Source organism: Periophthalmus magnuspinnatus, chromosome 16 (genome assembly GCF_009829125.3).
Source record: "Periophthalmus magnuspinnatus isolate fPerMag1 chromosome 16, fPerMag1.2.pri, whole genome shotgun sequence".
Lineage (NCBI taxonomy): Eukaryota > Metazoa > Chordata > Actinopteri > Gobiiformes > Gobiidae > Periophthalmus > Periophthalmus magnuspinnatus.
The window spans coordinates 4,256,493-4,272,145 of NC_047141.1; the positions used below are offsets into that span (position 1 = coordinate 4,256,493).

General features: G+C 45.0%; 1 protein-coding gene across 1 annotated transcript; it reads left to right on the top strand.

The window, feature by feature from the left end:
* Nucleotides 1-750: 750 nt before the first annotated feature.
* Nucleotides 751-4,100, top strand: LOC129456887 (uncharacterized). Its single transcript, XM_055227735.1, has 3 exons — nucleotides 751-876; nucleotides 2,485-2,682; nucleotides 3,606-4,100. Exons 1-3 carry the CDS (start codon nucleotides 751-753, stop codon nucleotides 4,098-4,100), a joined length of 819 nt encoding a protein of 272 aa, XP_055083710.1.
* The last annotated feature ends 11,553 nt before the right edge of the window (nucleotides 4,101-15,653 follow it).

A 15,653-nucleotide genomic window follows, 5' to 3' on the forward strand; every position in this document is an offset into this window, starting at 1 on the left:
CAGTCCCACAACTTCCTGAAAAGCTCAGATTAAAGTCTAACTTGAGTAATTGAGCTTCAGACAGAGCAGTGCCCCTCGTTAGCATCATCACAACCCCAGAGAACTAGGGAATGTTGACAACATCCGCTGCAAAGTATCAATTCATGGGTTTCAATCAAAAAAATTTAGTTTCCTGATTTGAAGAAGGACCTTTTCTCATTCATAAGATATAATACTTTGTTTTGAATTGTGTTATTGCTATAGCGACAGAGGGATGCTGTCATGCCAGACCCTTCGAATCAGGAAGGAATCTTTATGCCTGAAACCCATGAAGATAAAAATACTTATTGGAATTATGAATCATTAAATATAGATTAATTATGATGAACCCTGGAGATTTATTTATTTATTTATTTTTTAACAGTTGAATCTTTCTCAGTGGTTCTGTATCATGGCCACTAGATGCCGCCATTTCACTTCTTCTTGGGGGAATTTGAGCCACTATAATAAGACTCAATCACTGACATATTTTCTGTTTTATTCAGAGCCAAACTCGCTGAGAATCGTCCTGCTGGGGAAACACGGCAGTGGGAAAAGCAGCCTGGGAGAAAAGATTTTCAGAGTGAACTACAGGAGCGACTCAAAGATCCGAAGCGTTCAGACTCACTCCAGGACCTTGAAAGAGCGCAAAGTGACGGTGATCTACACTCCAGGGGTCGTGGGAACCCAGGGCGTGGGGTGGCAGCGCGCGGAGCTGGAGGGACACTGTGAATGGCTGAGCTGCCTGGTCCAGTGCGCTCCGGGGCCTCACGCGCTGCTGCTGGTGATGCCCGTGCAGAGGTACAGAGACAGGAGCAGGCTGTGGTGGAGCACATCAAGACACAGTTTGGGGAAGAGGTGCGTCCTGGGAAATAATTTAAAATGTCTATGTTCTATATTTATTATCTATCCTATAGCACAGCCAGTATATTGTAAGTTCTAGCTACTTTAAAGCTGCGGTATCTGTGTAATCCCAGGTCTAATCCATAGTAAAAGCCATGGATCAATCACACCTGGACTTTAAAGCTGAATTACTTGATTTTCACACTACCAGGGCCGGCCCAACCTATAAGCAGAATAAGCAGCTGCTTAGGGCCCCGAGGCCACCAGAGGGCCCCCAAGAGCCCAAATATTTAGATTGAAAATAATATATCACGCTCTATTGGACACAGGGCTTGTGTGTTTACAGCAGCCTAAATATCCCTCTCAAACGATTACATTTGTTTTATATCTATAGTAGCAAAATATCTGTCCATTTGTTTTTGAGTCGGGCAGAGGTGAGGGCAGCTCTGTGTTTACACTGGTACAAGGACCCGACATAATGTAAATTTAAGCCCACTGTCGCCAACTGGAACACAATAAAATCCACCAGAAATGAAGAAAAAATGTCTAGAATTTTTTACATGTTAACGCCCCTTATATGTTTGTGTTCTGTTCTTGTGACTGTGGTAGTTGTGACATTCTGGATATTTTCAGTCTGATGTTGGTCACATAAACACAAATACAACTGGTCAAGGTGATGAGAGCAGAATTTTAATGTTGTCAAATGTGAATCACCAACAGTTGAGCCAGGGGCCCCACAGGCAAATTCAGCTTAGGGCCCCCTGAAAGCTAGGGCCAGCCCTGCCTAGCCCTCACAAACCTTTTGGTAAATAGTTAATATCCACGTGCATAAATCTGTGCATAGTTTTAAAACATCTTTTTTCAGATGGTAAAGTGAAACTGTGGTGGACCGCCCAAGCTCAGCCAATCAGAACGCTGCTCTCTGTGCTTACTTCCAGGTTCTAAGTGGCAAAGCCTCTACCACAAAAGTAAAAAAAAAAAAACAGAACTAGTTCTTTTTAAACAGTCTGCAGTGGTCCACAGTTTTTCCTCACTTACCTTATGTGTTCAGAGCATCATAATTATTCACGGCGATGAGTTTAGAAGTGCTTTTCACAACTAGCATGCACTACCTGGACAATAAACAAATTTTGAAGTGCGGCGGTACATTGGTGAAGTAAATATAGATGATCAATGATAATATTGAAAACAAACCATGAAACAGAATTATCCCAAAAAAAACTATTCTAAATGTACAAAATAGTTTTTAGAAAATGAATTGCGATACAGTAAATACATAACAAAATGCAACACTTAAGTAGTTAGTGTGCGTCTATAATGAGGTATAGAAGTTCATAATTCAACCTTCTACAGCTCTGATCTAACTATGGTACAAAAAATTAAGCAAGTATTTCCCACTAGTGCAAAGAAAAAGTCTCCACCGTAAATATTGACCCCCAAAAATGATTGTTCCATCTGTCATGTATTGAGTGATAAGTTGATATAGCATTTATCATGACAGGCGTAGGTACAGGAGTGTTAACTGTTGACAAAATGGGCCACTTTTACTTCACACTAAACAATATTTTGTCCGCTCAGTGTGACACCACCTCCTCATCCTAATCAATGCTTTTCTCATAACAGATGTTCCGATTCACCATTGTAATTTTCACTCATGGAGACCAGCTCCCGGAGAACACAGACATCTTGGAGTTTGTGGAGGAGAACACTGAGCTGGCCAAGCTGGTGCAGGCCTGCGGGGGGCGCTGTCACGTGGTCGACAACAAGTACTGGACCAAAGAGCGGCAAAAGGAAGACCCACAGCGGAGCAATGAGTTTCAGGTAAGATTTAGGGCTTAATGATTATGACTTTTGTCTGTTCTGTGCAGTGGTGGGTAGTTCTCAATTACATTTACTCAGTTACATTTAATTGAGTAACTTTTGTAATTGTACTTTTCAGAGTACTTTCACTGCTACTTAAGTAATAATTTTGTTGAAGTAACAGTACTCTTACTTGAGTAAACATGTTGGTTCCTCTTCCGACTGTAAGTGAATCTACAAGTGACAAAAGCTTTATCTTGACAATATTAAATTATTTGAACAGCGCTCCTTCAGATGATTTATTTTTTCACATTTTTGTGTCTGTCCTTTGAAAATAACAGATTTTGTGCATTGTTTAGTTATTTTTTTAGTTTTCCTTCAAATAAGTTTAACTCCAAATGATATAATTATAATTATATCAGATGTTATGTTCCGACAGTTCCTCTTTTAAGTCACTCTTAATTGAGTAGTACTTTTACTTTTTTTCAAATACTTACTTGAGTAATTTATTGGACCACTACTTTGTACTTTCTACTTGAGAAATAATATTTTGAAGTAACATCACAGGTTTCTGCAGAATCAATGAGTGAAGCACTAAACCCTGTTAATCTGAGATGAGATAAATTTGATTTCATTTGTAAATAATAGATGACCAATGAGTTCCTTTCATTTCACATGTATCACTGAAAATAACAGATCTGATTGGACGACCGGGCTTGAGACGCAACGGAGGACGAGGGGATCAGACTGATATCAATCTGTAGAAAAAAATACAGAGAGATATTATTCTGGATTTGCCAGGCACATTAATGATACTTTTTTGAAGTTTAAATTAAATGGAAATTACTTCCATATTATTTTGTTTCTGAATTTTGTTTTTATGATTGTATTGTGACCTGAATAATCATGACTACTAATTAACGTAATCATCTTGACACCCCTAGGTGGAAGCGATCCTGAATACTGTGGAGAAAATGGTTGATGAAAACCAGAAGTACTTAAGCAATGATGCTTTGGAACAAGTAGAGCATGATATTCAGACAGAGCAGAGCCGCATTCACACTGACAGCGGCTTGAGCCTGGAGGAGAGCAGAGAGCAGGCCAAAAACTCTCTCCTCGATAGATACATAGACCAAGCAACAAGATGCCCGCCTTATGCCAAATATGCTGCAGTTATGACTGGAGTAGCAGGTGTGGCACTGGTAGCTATATTGGTGCTACCAAAAGTGATGAAGTTTTTTGCAGAGAAGCCCCCACTGCCCCTTCCCCTCCCCCTGCCCATGGTGCCCATAGAGCCCCCTGCTCTGCCAGATCTCCCCCCTGCACCTGAAGTGATCCAAGAGGTTGTCCAAGAGGTTGTCCCACCCGTGATATCCGAGTTTCTGAAGTCCATTCTGACACCACCAGAGGACTACGATCCATTTGACCAATTCAACTAGTCTTAAAGGAACTGTGTAAGATTTTGATTTTAGATTGTCACAAGATAAAAGGTAAACATGTTCAAATCAAATATAGTGACTGATAACAATTATAATGCTGATTTCGTCTTAATTACAAAAATACTACACATGATGGCTAAGTTCTTTATACTATAATTTGGTGTTTTGGTTCAAGACAATTATAAAATCAGAAAGCAGAATGAGCCTGACTTGAGGTGCTTCAGTCCAGTTGGTTTAAACCTGAAAAAAACCTTCTCTGATCTGAATGGTCACAACCTAAACCCCAGCACCTGCAGCCAGACTCTACAGTTCTTTAATGTAGAGTCTGGCTGCAGGTGCTCTACAGTTCCTAATACCTAAATTAAAACTTACACCAATACAGCAGGTCACTGCTTTTTCATGCAACTTAATGAAAAAGCATATTATGATTTTAAATTCTATAAACATGACAAAACTGTGCACCCAGATGAGTTTCAAATCAAATATAGCTTTTACTGATAACAATTCTAATGTAGAGTTATTCTTAAATAGAAAACAAGTGGACATGGTAGTCTATTTACCTGTTATAATTTGGTGTTTTGGTTCTCAAGAAGATTATCCACTCAGAAATCTGAATGAGTCTCACAAGAGTTTCAGGGCAGCTGTAGAATAGTAGCTTATCACCACAGAGTATGGAGTGAATGAAAACTGCACTGTATAGCATCTTTGAGTGTTCAAAAAAGCACTACATAAACTGAATACATCAGTACATATCATTTTAATACTGCTATAACTAATTAGAATTTGAGTGCATGTGTAACAGTAACAGCCAGTTACTCATTCGAATGCCCACTAGAGATTTATATATATATATATATATATATATATATATATATATATATATATATATATATATATATATATACTATATACTATACATACACACCACACACATATACGCATGTCTAAAAACCTGGGCCCTGTTCCATTCACTATACAGAAAACACCAAAGAAAGACCAAAATCGGTCACTGTTCAAATGCACAACAAACAGATGGTATTTCAGCAAACTCAGATTTATTAGAAAAACTGAAGTAAAACATGGACAAATGACTAAAAGGGTTTTAAGAGTGAGTATTACACTTCTATGAGGTATTAACTGCTAAAACATAACATTTAGATCACTGTGTTACATTTTATTGTTTTGAAAATGCTGTATTCCCGGAAAACAATGTATTAACATGTTTACTAAGTTTCACTTTCATTTTTTGAGGCTGAGTCTCCTCTCCCTTTGCCACTCCCCATTCAGAACGCTATCACAACACAATCAGCGTGCATCCCGCTAATGCAACTACTGCACATCATGACGGGTTTGTCGCGTAGTGTATTGTATCATGCTTCTGTATATTTATGGAGAATTGTCGTGGGAGCATGGATGACGTAGGCTTATGGGCTGAGCATTGGAGAGAATCTGGTTAAACCAGAATCTTACAATTAACCACATGATTTTAATGAGAAAACATATAACATGGCAGCAATAAAAATAATTTGCATAATACTCCCTCTTTAAAACGAAATAAATCCTCATTTCATTTTGACAGCTCCTTGCCAACTCCTGATATGGTCATTTTCAAGAGTCACAGTAAATTGATGTTCCAGTCTTTTTTCTCCCATCTCCATATCTTCTCCATCTCACTTCCATTCTTCCTCTACTTTTCCTCACAGAACAGGTTTGGGTTGCTGAGTAAGGAGAAGTCCAAATCTTTTCTTTAGCGTGACCCTGTGTCTGGAAAACTTGTCATCTGGAGAAAATCTAGCTGGATGCACCGAACTGGTTGGCTGACCGTCTGGAGCCACTTTCTATAAAACAAACATGGACATGAATAAGACCCAGTAGAGACACAGGGAGGGCATCTGAAACACAGGAACATTTCAGAACATGTTTGTAGAGGTCTGGACTACAGGGTTAGCTACTTTTACATAGAATAAGACCCCATAGAGACGGTTTTATTCAGGTTTATAATACCAAACTAATAGCATGTAGATTGAAATTTCGATTTAATAACAGCCCATTTGAACATATGTTTTTATTTTTATCATAACACACCACTAACGATCAGAACAAATAATTTTTGCAGTATATGGCTATATTTGTTTAACTTTTTGGTTTCAATTCATCATAATATGAATATTTTTGGTACATATGTAAGTAGTGGCATTAAAACGATTCCTCAATACATGTTTTAAAATGCAAGTAAATTACAAGACTGGCAACATCGCAAAATAAATGAAAGTGTATTTATTTCACAACATGAGGTTTGAAATAAATATACACTTTAGCAATCACAACAACAACACGATGCTATCAGCTAACTACCTTTAGCGTGTAGACTGTGTGTACAGGCCACAGAGGCTGGTAGTGCTCAGTATTCAAATACAGAAGATCATAATACTGTATTTACTTGAGTAATTATTTATTTAATTATGCATTTTTACAACAGCTTGAGTAATTTAGTTTTAATGTAAAATAAGTTGAATTCATTTTTGGGCTAATGCATTCTCAGTGCAGCAGCTGTAATGCACAGCACAGTGGCTTCTATACATATACTGTTACCATGGCTACATATACTGTTAGCTCTCAGCGGATGAACGCACGTGGCTCACTTTGGGAAAGGACCGTGACCCATGAGTCACAGCACTAATCCTCTGATCCACTCACTCTATGGTACTATTAGTCCTGATTTATGTTTATTTATTATCCTGATCATATTTATTCCATTCTGGGGCATGTATCTGCGCCACTGTCACCCAGGCCTAAAGAGCAGTGGTGTGGATGAAAGTTGTCAGACAGGCTAGCAGCAATTAGCAGCGACAGTAATCCTACTATATTTAAAGGTAATCTTAGTTTAATAAAAAAAAAAAAAAAAAAAAAGGATGCTAAATCGCTATAGATCATATTTTACAGGCTGGTATAGAAGACGCAAAGATGCGCGCGTACTGACGTCAGCGCGTACGTGCGCTGTTGTTGTTGCCAAGCACGTGGTTCAAACATTCTCGTATCTATGCAAACTTTGCAAACCTCGGCTGCGCCAAAAATCTGCATTTGAGAACTTTATTCGACGATTTCTTCAGACAAGACATAACTTTGGGACCCAGACTTCACCCAGACTTCTACGGACCGCCTCCTGACTCCGACTAAGAGACTTCTGGGAGAAAAACACGTGAGGTTTGTGACTTTACAGGTTCACGTTAGTCCTTATGGGGTATTACACAGAATACAACAGATCATGTTTACAGTGAGTTTATACAAAGAAATGTGCGTCCATGTGCGTTTATGATTTCCTTTTCATACAAAATGCATACTGTATTCACTTAAGTATGTATGTATGTATGTATGTATGTATGTATGTATGTATGTATGTATGTATGTATGTATGTATGTACGTACGTACGTACGTACGTATGTATGTATGTATGTATGTACGTACGTACTCTTGAGTTAAAGTTTTGTCTCATTTCTCTTCTCACTGTGAGTAAGATTACAAGCGTTTGTCGACAGTACTACACTATTTGAATATTTGTGCTATAGCGTCGGATCCTATCGTCGCAGATAGAGCGGGTTGCGGACTTTCCAGCAGCGTAACTCCGCCCAGTCGAGCTCTCGTGTAAATTCAAACGGCGTCTCAAAGCGGAGACACGGGGCTATCTAAATATTTTACCGTCATTACTGTAATCTGCCTCTGTTGTCCCTTCAAGGTGACGAATGAGAGCGCGGGGGCTGCGGGGTCATTTATTCAATGCGTAAAAGAAAAAAATACGGATGGATGTGTAAAATAGAAGTAGTTGCGTGGGAAAAAAGCAGTAAATTCTGATACTTCGTTTAACATGATTTTTATGGCTATAAAAAAAAGACAAAACCGTAATCAACATGATTAGCTCTGCTATCGCTTTCAAACGAAAAATGCAGTCTTTCTCCTGGCTGTCAGAAGCTTCTGCCCGAACTGTGCATCCCTCACTGATCCCATTCAATGCAAGTCAGAGCAGTAATTATGAACATGTAAGAAGTTCAATTGTGTTGTGCAGTATTATCTCATGACGTTGTGCAGGTACATCAAAATGCACTGTACATGTAAGAATTCATAAAACATTTACAAATAAATATATGTTTAACATTTTTGTATTAGGTGGTAGATCTTTCAGACACGATCATTTTAAAAGTAGCTCACATACTGAAAAAGTCTGAGCACCCCTGTCCTAGGCCTACACCCATATGAACTAACTACACCCATATGAACTAACTACACCCATATGAACTAACTACACCCATATGAACTAACTACACCCATATGAACTAGCACCACTGTTGGAGCACCACATTCTGTAAAGGTTTCTTGCTCTTAGCTTGAAAATGATTTGTTTTGTCTCTTGCATAACTTTAAATCAGATGTTGCCTCCACACAGTTCATTTAGTAGCCTAGTATTTCTGCCAATTAGTTTTTACTCTTTCTTTCTACAACTACTAGAGTAATTTAGTTTTAATGTAAAAGTACTTGGTCTACTCATAAGCTGAATTCATTTGTTGGACTAATTCATTCTCTTCAGTTTAGCAAATATAACCTACCCCAGAATGGCTGCACACAAACCTTCTGCATCCTGATCATATTTATTCCATTTTGGGACACACATGGACAAAACTGTTGGTCCCTTCGGTTAATGAAAGAAAAACTCATAATCGCCACAAAAATAACTTGAATCTGACAAAAGTAATAATAAATAAACCAACCATGGTTCAAGAGAATTGTTTTAAAAAATAAACTTATATAACAAGCCTGGACAACCTTCCTATGATGCCATGTAATAGGAGCTATAGATCATATTTAACAGGCTGTGGGTTATATGCACTGGTGGAAAGTAAGTCAAGTTTAAAGTAGATAATTTTTACTTTTACTTCACTTTATTTGAGAGCAGTATCTGTACTTTCTACTCCACTACATTTTTGAACTGGGCTGAAAAGTAAAAGTATTGTTACTATTGTTTGAGCCCTGCTGAAAAGGCTGAGGGTTTATTTTTAACATGTTCATAATTTGAGCAAACAAAAATATACAAATTAAAACAACTAGATTCAGTCGTTTCTATGGAACAAAATTCAGCACAAATCTTTATCAAAATCAATACATTTGAAGCCTTACAGCCTTATGGGGTATTACACAGAATACAACCAATATATCAAAATGCCATTTCAACAAAGCGTTGTGCGTTTGATTTCCTTTTCATACAAAATGAATATGATTAGACTGTGTGTACAGGCCACAGAGGCTGGTAGTGCTCAGTATTCAAATACAGAAGATCATAATACTGTATTTACTTGAGTAATTATTTATTTAATTATGCATTTTTACAACAGCTTGAGTAATTTAGTTTTAATGTAAAATAAGTTGAATTCATTTTTGGGCTAATGCATTCTCAGTGCAGCAGCTGTAATGCACAGCACAGTGGCTTCTATACATATACTGTTACCATGGCTACATATACTGTTAGCTCTCAGCGGATGAACGCACGTGGCTCACTTTGGGAAAGGACCGTGACCCACGAGTCACAGCACTAATCCTCTGATCCACTCACTCTATGGTACTATTAGTCCTGATTAAAAAATAAATAAATAAATAAAAGATGCTAATATAGCAGGTGTAAAATGGTCACAAGAGGCAGGGTTCTTTTCAATGAAGTTTAATGTGTCTCCCTTTAAAAACAACAGCAGAGGCACAAATGAGCGACAAAACGAACACTCGGTCTCCCAGTGCACAGTCCGCGTTGCTCTGACCATTACAATGTACAATATGCAAAATATAAAATGGACAACAAAACATTCAAACCTTTAAAAACAACAGCAGAGGCACAAATGAGTGACAAAACGAACACTCGGTCTCCCTACAACACAAATAAGATACAGTATTAACACAAAAAACGTTTTTTATAAACCAAAAAATTATTAACTTTACAATGTCAAACTTTATATAACAAAACAATGATAAAACTATGAAAAAAATGTTAAAATGCTAGCTCAACTTTTAGGGAGACAGTGGAGCACAACTCACCAGTGCACAGTCCGCGTTGCTCTGACAGGGGGACAGAGACAGCGCGCACATGTGCCACAGGGCGTGCCACACTAATTACGGCCCTGTGTTGTACAGGACACTTTGGAGGTCCACACAGTGCGTCAGATGAATGTGTATGTTGAAATAGAGATGTACTCACTAACTGGGTACCTCTTTATAAAAGCACTGTAACATGTCTTCAATGCAAATATAGCTGACCTAAAAACATGACAAATTCACTATATTAGTTCAGGGTAATACATAAGAGTTGGATAAATCAATCAAAATACTGTTGATCTAGTACTGCAGACATGTTAGACATCGAGAGGCCAAAAAACTGGGTAAGGCCAACTGCCAATGTATTATTTCAAAACATTCACATGCATTTGGGGTTATTAAATACAAAACTAAACAGTACCTTCTAATATAACATGTGTGCAAAGAGCTCAACAATTGTTGTTTTGCCATGTGTGTTCAGCTTTTGGCATAAACTGAAATTTTAGAAACAAACGTGAGAAGCGTTTTGGTCTCTACAGTTTTGTCATTTAAGCCCCTTTTCTTGGGTTTGCTGTGTTCCTTTATGTGAGGCTTGTCAGTGTCTGACACAAATGTTTCTCTCCACAGATCTGTGTGAGACACAGCCCAGCTGTGCTCCGGACGTCCAGACCTCCTGCAGGCGTCCAGACCTCCTGCAGGCGTCCAGACCTCCTGCACGCGTCCAGACCTCCTGCAGGCGTCCAGACCTCCTGCAGGCGTCCAGACCTCCTGCACGCGTCCAGACCTCCTGCACGCGTCCAGACCTCCTGCAGGCGTCCAGACCTCCTGCAGGCGTCCAGACCCCCTGCAGGCGTCCAGACCCCCTGCACGCGTCCAGACCCCCTGCACGCGTCCAGACCTCCTGCACGCGTCCTCACATCAGAATCTAAGTCCTCACACACTCTTGTGCACAAAGACATACACATTTACTCAAACACACAAACATTCACATATACTCACACACTCTTGCGCACACAGACATACACATTTACTCAAACACACAAACATTCACATATACTCACACACTCTTGCACACACAGACATACACATTTAGACCCCCTGCACACGTCCAGATCTCCTGCACACGTCCTCACATCAGAATCTAAGTCCTCACACACTCTTGCGCACAAAGACATACACATTTAGACCCCCTGCACGCGTCCAGACCCCCTGCACACGTCCTCACATCAGAATCTAAGTCCTCACACACTCTTGCGCACAAAGACATACACATTTAGACCCCCTGCACGCGTCCAGACCTCCTGCACACGTCCTCACATCAGAAGATAAGTCCTCACACACTCTTGCGCACAAAGACATACACATTTACTCAAACACACACACATACTCACACACTCTTGCGCACACAGACATACACATTTAGACCCCCTGCACGCGTCCAGATCTCCTGCACACGTCCTCACATCAGAATCTAAGTCCTCACACACTCTTGCGCACAAAGACATACACATTTAGACCCCCTGCACACGCCCAGACCCCCTGCACACGTCCTCACATCAGAATCTAAGTCCTCACACACTCTTGCGCACAAAGACCTACACATTTAGACCCCCTGCACGCGTCCAGACCTCCTGCACACGTCCTCACATCAGAATCTAAGTCCTCACACACTCTTGCGCACAAAGACATACACATTTACTCAAACACACAAACACACACACATACTCACACACTCTTGCGCACACAGACATACACATTTACTCAAACACACAAACACTCACATATACTCACACACTCTTGCGCACACAGACATACACATTTAGACCCCCTGCACGCGTCCAGACCTCCTGCACACGTCCTCACATCAGAATCTAAGTCCTCACACACTCTTGCGCACAAAGACATACACATTTACTCAAACACACAAACACACACACATACTCACACACTCTTGCGCACACAGACATACACATTTAGACCCCCTGCAGGCATCCAGACCTCCTGCAGACGTCCAGACCTCCTGCAGGCGTCCAGACCTCCTGCACACGTCCTCACATAAGAATCTAAGTCCTCACACACTCTTGCGCACAAAGACATACACATTTACTCAAACACACAAACACACACACATACTCACACACTCTTGCGCACACAGACATACACATTTAGACCTTCTGCAGGCGCCCAGACCTCCTGCACGTGTCCAGACCTCCTGCAGGCGTCCAGACCTCCTGCAGGCGTCCAGACCTCCTGCAGGCGTCCAGACCTCCTGCAGGCTTCCAGACCTCCTTCAGGCGTCCAGACCTCCTGCAGGCGTCCAGACCTCCTGCACGCGTCCGGTCCTCCTGCACGCGTCCGGTCCTCCTGCACGCGCCCGGACCTCCTGCACGCGCCCAGTCCTCCTGCACGCGTCCAGACCTCCTGCACACGTCCAGTCCTCCTGCACGCGCCCAGACCTTCTGCACGCGTCCAGACCTCCTGCACGTGTCCAGACCTCCTGCAGGCGTCCAGACCTCCTGCACACTTCGTCACATCAGAAGCTAAGTCCTCACACTCTTGCGCACAAAGACATACACATTTACTCAAACACACAAACACACACACATCCTCACACACTCTTGTGCACACAGACATACACATTTACTCAAACACACACATACTCACACAATCACGCACTCATGAAAACACACACACTCCTTCCTTCTCTCACTGCTCCTACTATGCCCCTGCCTTCTTCTACTATGCTCCTCCCTGCTGCTCCTGGTATCCCTCTCCTTGCTGCTCCTGTGATGCCCATCCTCCCTCCTCCTGCTAAGCGGCCCCGAATTCATCCTCCTGCTATGCCCCTCCCCACTACCCTCCCTATGCCCACCTCCGCTGCTCCTGCTATGTCCCTAACTGCTGCTCCTGCCCTCCCTGCTACTCCTGCTATGCCCCTCCCTGCTTCTCCGGCTATGCCCCTCCCTGCTACTCTTTCTATGCCCCCCCCTGCTACTCCTCCTATGCCCACCTCTGCTGCTTCTGCTATGCCCCTTCCTGCTACTGATGCTCAGACCTCCTGCAGGCGTCCAGACCTCCTGCACGCATCCAGACCTCCTGCAGGTGCCCCTCCCCACTACTCCCGCCGTGCCCATCCCCTTATGCACCTCTCTGCCTCCCTTGCTGAGCTGCTCCCTGTTCGTATTGTTAAGGCCCCCCTTGTTCCTTATGCAAAACGCCGCGTTGCTCCTCCTGCTAAGGTCCTCCCCACTCCTCCTGCTATGCCCCTCCCTACCACCCCCGCTGTGCCCCTCCCTGCTACCCCCGCGGTGCCCCTAATCGTTACCCTCGCTGTGCCCATCCCCGCTACCCACGCCGTGCCCCTCCCCACTACCCCCGCCGTGTCCCTCACCTCTGCCCCGGCCGTACCCCTCCCCTCTGCCCCCGCTGTGGCCCTCCCTGCTGCTCCCGCTATGCCCCTCCCCAATACCCTCACTGTGCCCATCCCCTCTGCCCCTGCCGTGCCCATCCCCTCTGCCCCTGCCGTGCCCCTCACCTCTGCCCCCGCCATGGCCCTCCCCGCTACCCCCGCCATACCCGTTCCCACTACCTCTGCCATGCCCCTCGATGCCGCTCCCTCTATTTCCCTCCCTGCTCCTCTTGCTAACCTCATCCGTAATTGTCTTGCTAAGGCCCGCCCTGTTCCTGATGCAAAACCCTGCATTGCTCCTCCTGCTACACCCCTCCGTGCTGCTCCTGCCATTTCCCTCCCCACCACCCTCGCCCCTGCTATGCCCCTCCCCGCTACCCCCACCATGCCCCTCCCCATTCCCCCTGCCATGCCCCTCCCCGCTACCCCCGCCGTGCCTCTCCCTGCTACCCCTGCCGTGCCTCTCCCTGCTACCCCTGCTGTGCCCCTCCCTTCTCCCCCTGCCATGCCCGCTATGTCCCTTCCTGCTCCTCCTGTTAAGCCCCTCCGTGTTCGTCTTGCTAAGGCCCACCCTGTTCCTTATGCAAAACGCCGCGTTGCTCCTCCTGCTAAGGTCCTCCCCACTCCTCCTGCCATGCCCCTCCCCACTGTCCCTGCTATGCCCCTCCCCGCTACCCCTACCATGCCCCTCCCCACTGTCCCTGCTATGCCCCTCCCTGATCCCCCTGCCATGCCCCTCCCCGCTGCCCCTGCCATGCCCCTCCTCACTACCCCTGCCATGCCCCTCCCCGCTGTCCCTGCCATGCCTCTAATCGTTACCCCCGCTGTGCCCATCCCCGTTACCCCCACCGTGCCCCTTCCCTCTGCCCCTGCCGTGCCCCTCCCTTCTGCCCCCGCTGTGCGACTTCCCCCTACCCCCACCATACCCGTCCCCGCTGTCCCTGCCATGCCTCTAATCGTTACCCCCGCTGTGCCCATCCCCGTTACCCCCACCGTGCCCCTCCCCACCGCCACTACTCCTGCCATGCCCCTCCCCACAACCCCTGCCGTGCCCCTCCCCACCACCTCCGCCTTGCCTACCCCGGCCGCCCCCGCCATGCCCCTCCCTGCTATGCCCCTACCCGCTACCCCCGCTATGCACCTCCCCGCTACCCCCGCCATGCCCACCTCCACTGCTCCCACCATGCCCACCTCCACTGCCCCCGCCATGCCCCTCCCCACCACCCCCACCATGCCCACCCCATCCGCTCCCACCATGCCCACCCCTGCTGCCTCCGCCATGCCTCTTCCCGCCGCTCCGGCTATGCCCCTCCGTGCTGCTCGTGCCATGCGCCTCCCTACTCTTGCTAAGCTGCGCCGTATGCATCTTGCTGAAGCCCGTGTTTCTCCACATGCTAAGATCCACAGTGCTACTCCTGCTATGCCTCTCCCTGCTACTCCTGCTATGCCCACCTCTGCTGCTTCTGCTATCCCCCTACCTGCTGCTCCTGCAATGCCCCTCCCTGGTCATCTTGCTAAGCTGGTCCGTAATCGTCTTGCTAAGGCCCCCATTGCTCCTCCTGCTAAGGTCCTCCCTGCTCATCGTGCTAAGGTCTTCTCTGCTCATTGTGCTAAGGTCCTCTCTGCTCATCATGATATGGTCCTCGCTGCTCAATGTGCTATGCCCCTCCCTGCTGCTCCTGATACGCCCCTCTCTGCTCGTGTTGGTCAGGTGATCCGTATTCATGTTGCTAAGCCCCGTGTTGCTCCCCCTCCTGAGGTCTTCCCTGTTAGTCCTGCTATGCTTCTCCCTGCTGCTCCTGCTCTGCCCCTCCCTGCTACCCCCGCTATGCCCCTCTCCGCCCCTCCGGCTATGCCCCTCCCCGCTGCCCCTGCCACGGTTCTCCCTGCCACGCCTCTCCCTGCCACTCCCACCATTTCCCTCCCCACAACCCCTGCCATGCCCCTCCCTGCCGTGCCCCTCCCCGCCACTCCCGCCATGCCCACCTCCGCTACCCCCACCAGGCCCGCCTCCACTGCTTCCGCCATGCCCACCCCCGCTGCTCTCACCATGCCCACCCCCGCTGCTCCCGCC

Excerpts from the sequence above, each read along its gene's own strand:
- LOC129456887 (XM_055227735.1), top strand. The coding sequence starts at position 751 with ATGGCTGAGCTGCCTGGTCCAGTGCGCTCCGGGGCCTCACGCGCTGCT. Across the intron at positions 877-2,484 it reads AGACACAGTTTGGGGAAGAG|ATGTTCCGATTCACCATTGT; the intron begins GTGCGTCCTGGG and ends TTCTCATAACAG. Across the intron at positions 2,683-3,605 it reads AGCGGAGCAATGAGTTTCAG|GTGGAAGCGATCCTGAATAC; the intron begins GTAAGATTTAGG and ends TGACACCCCTAG.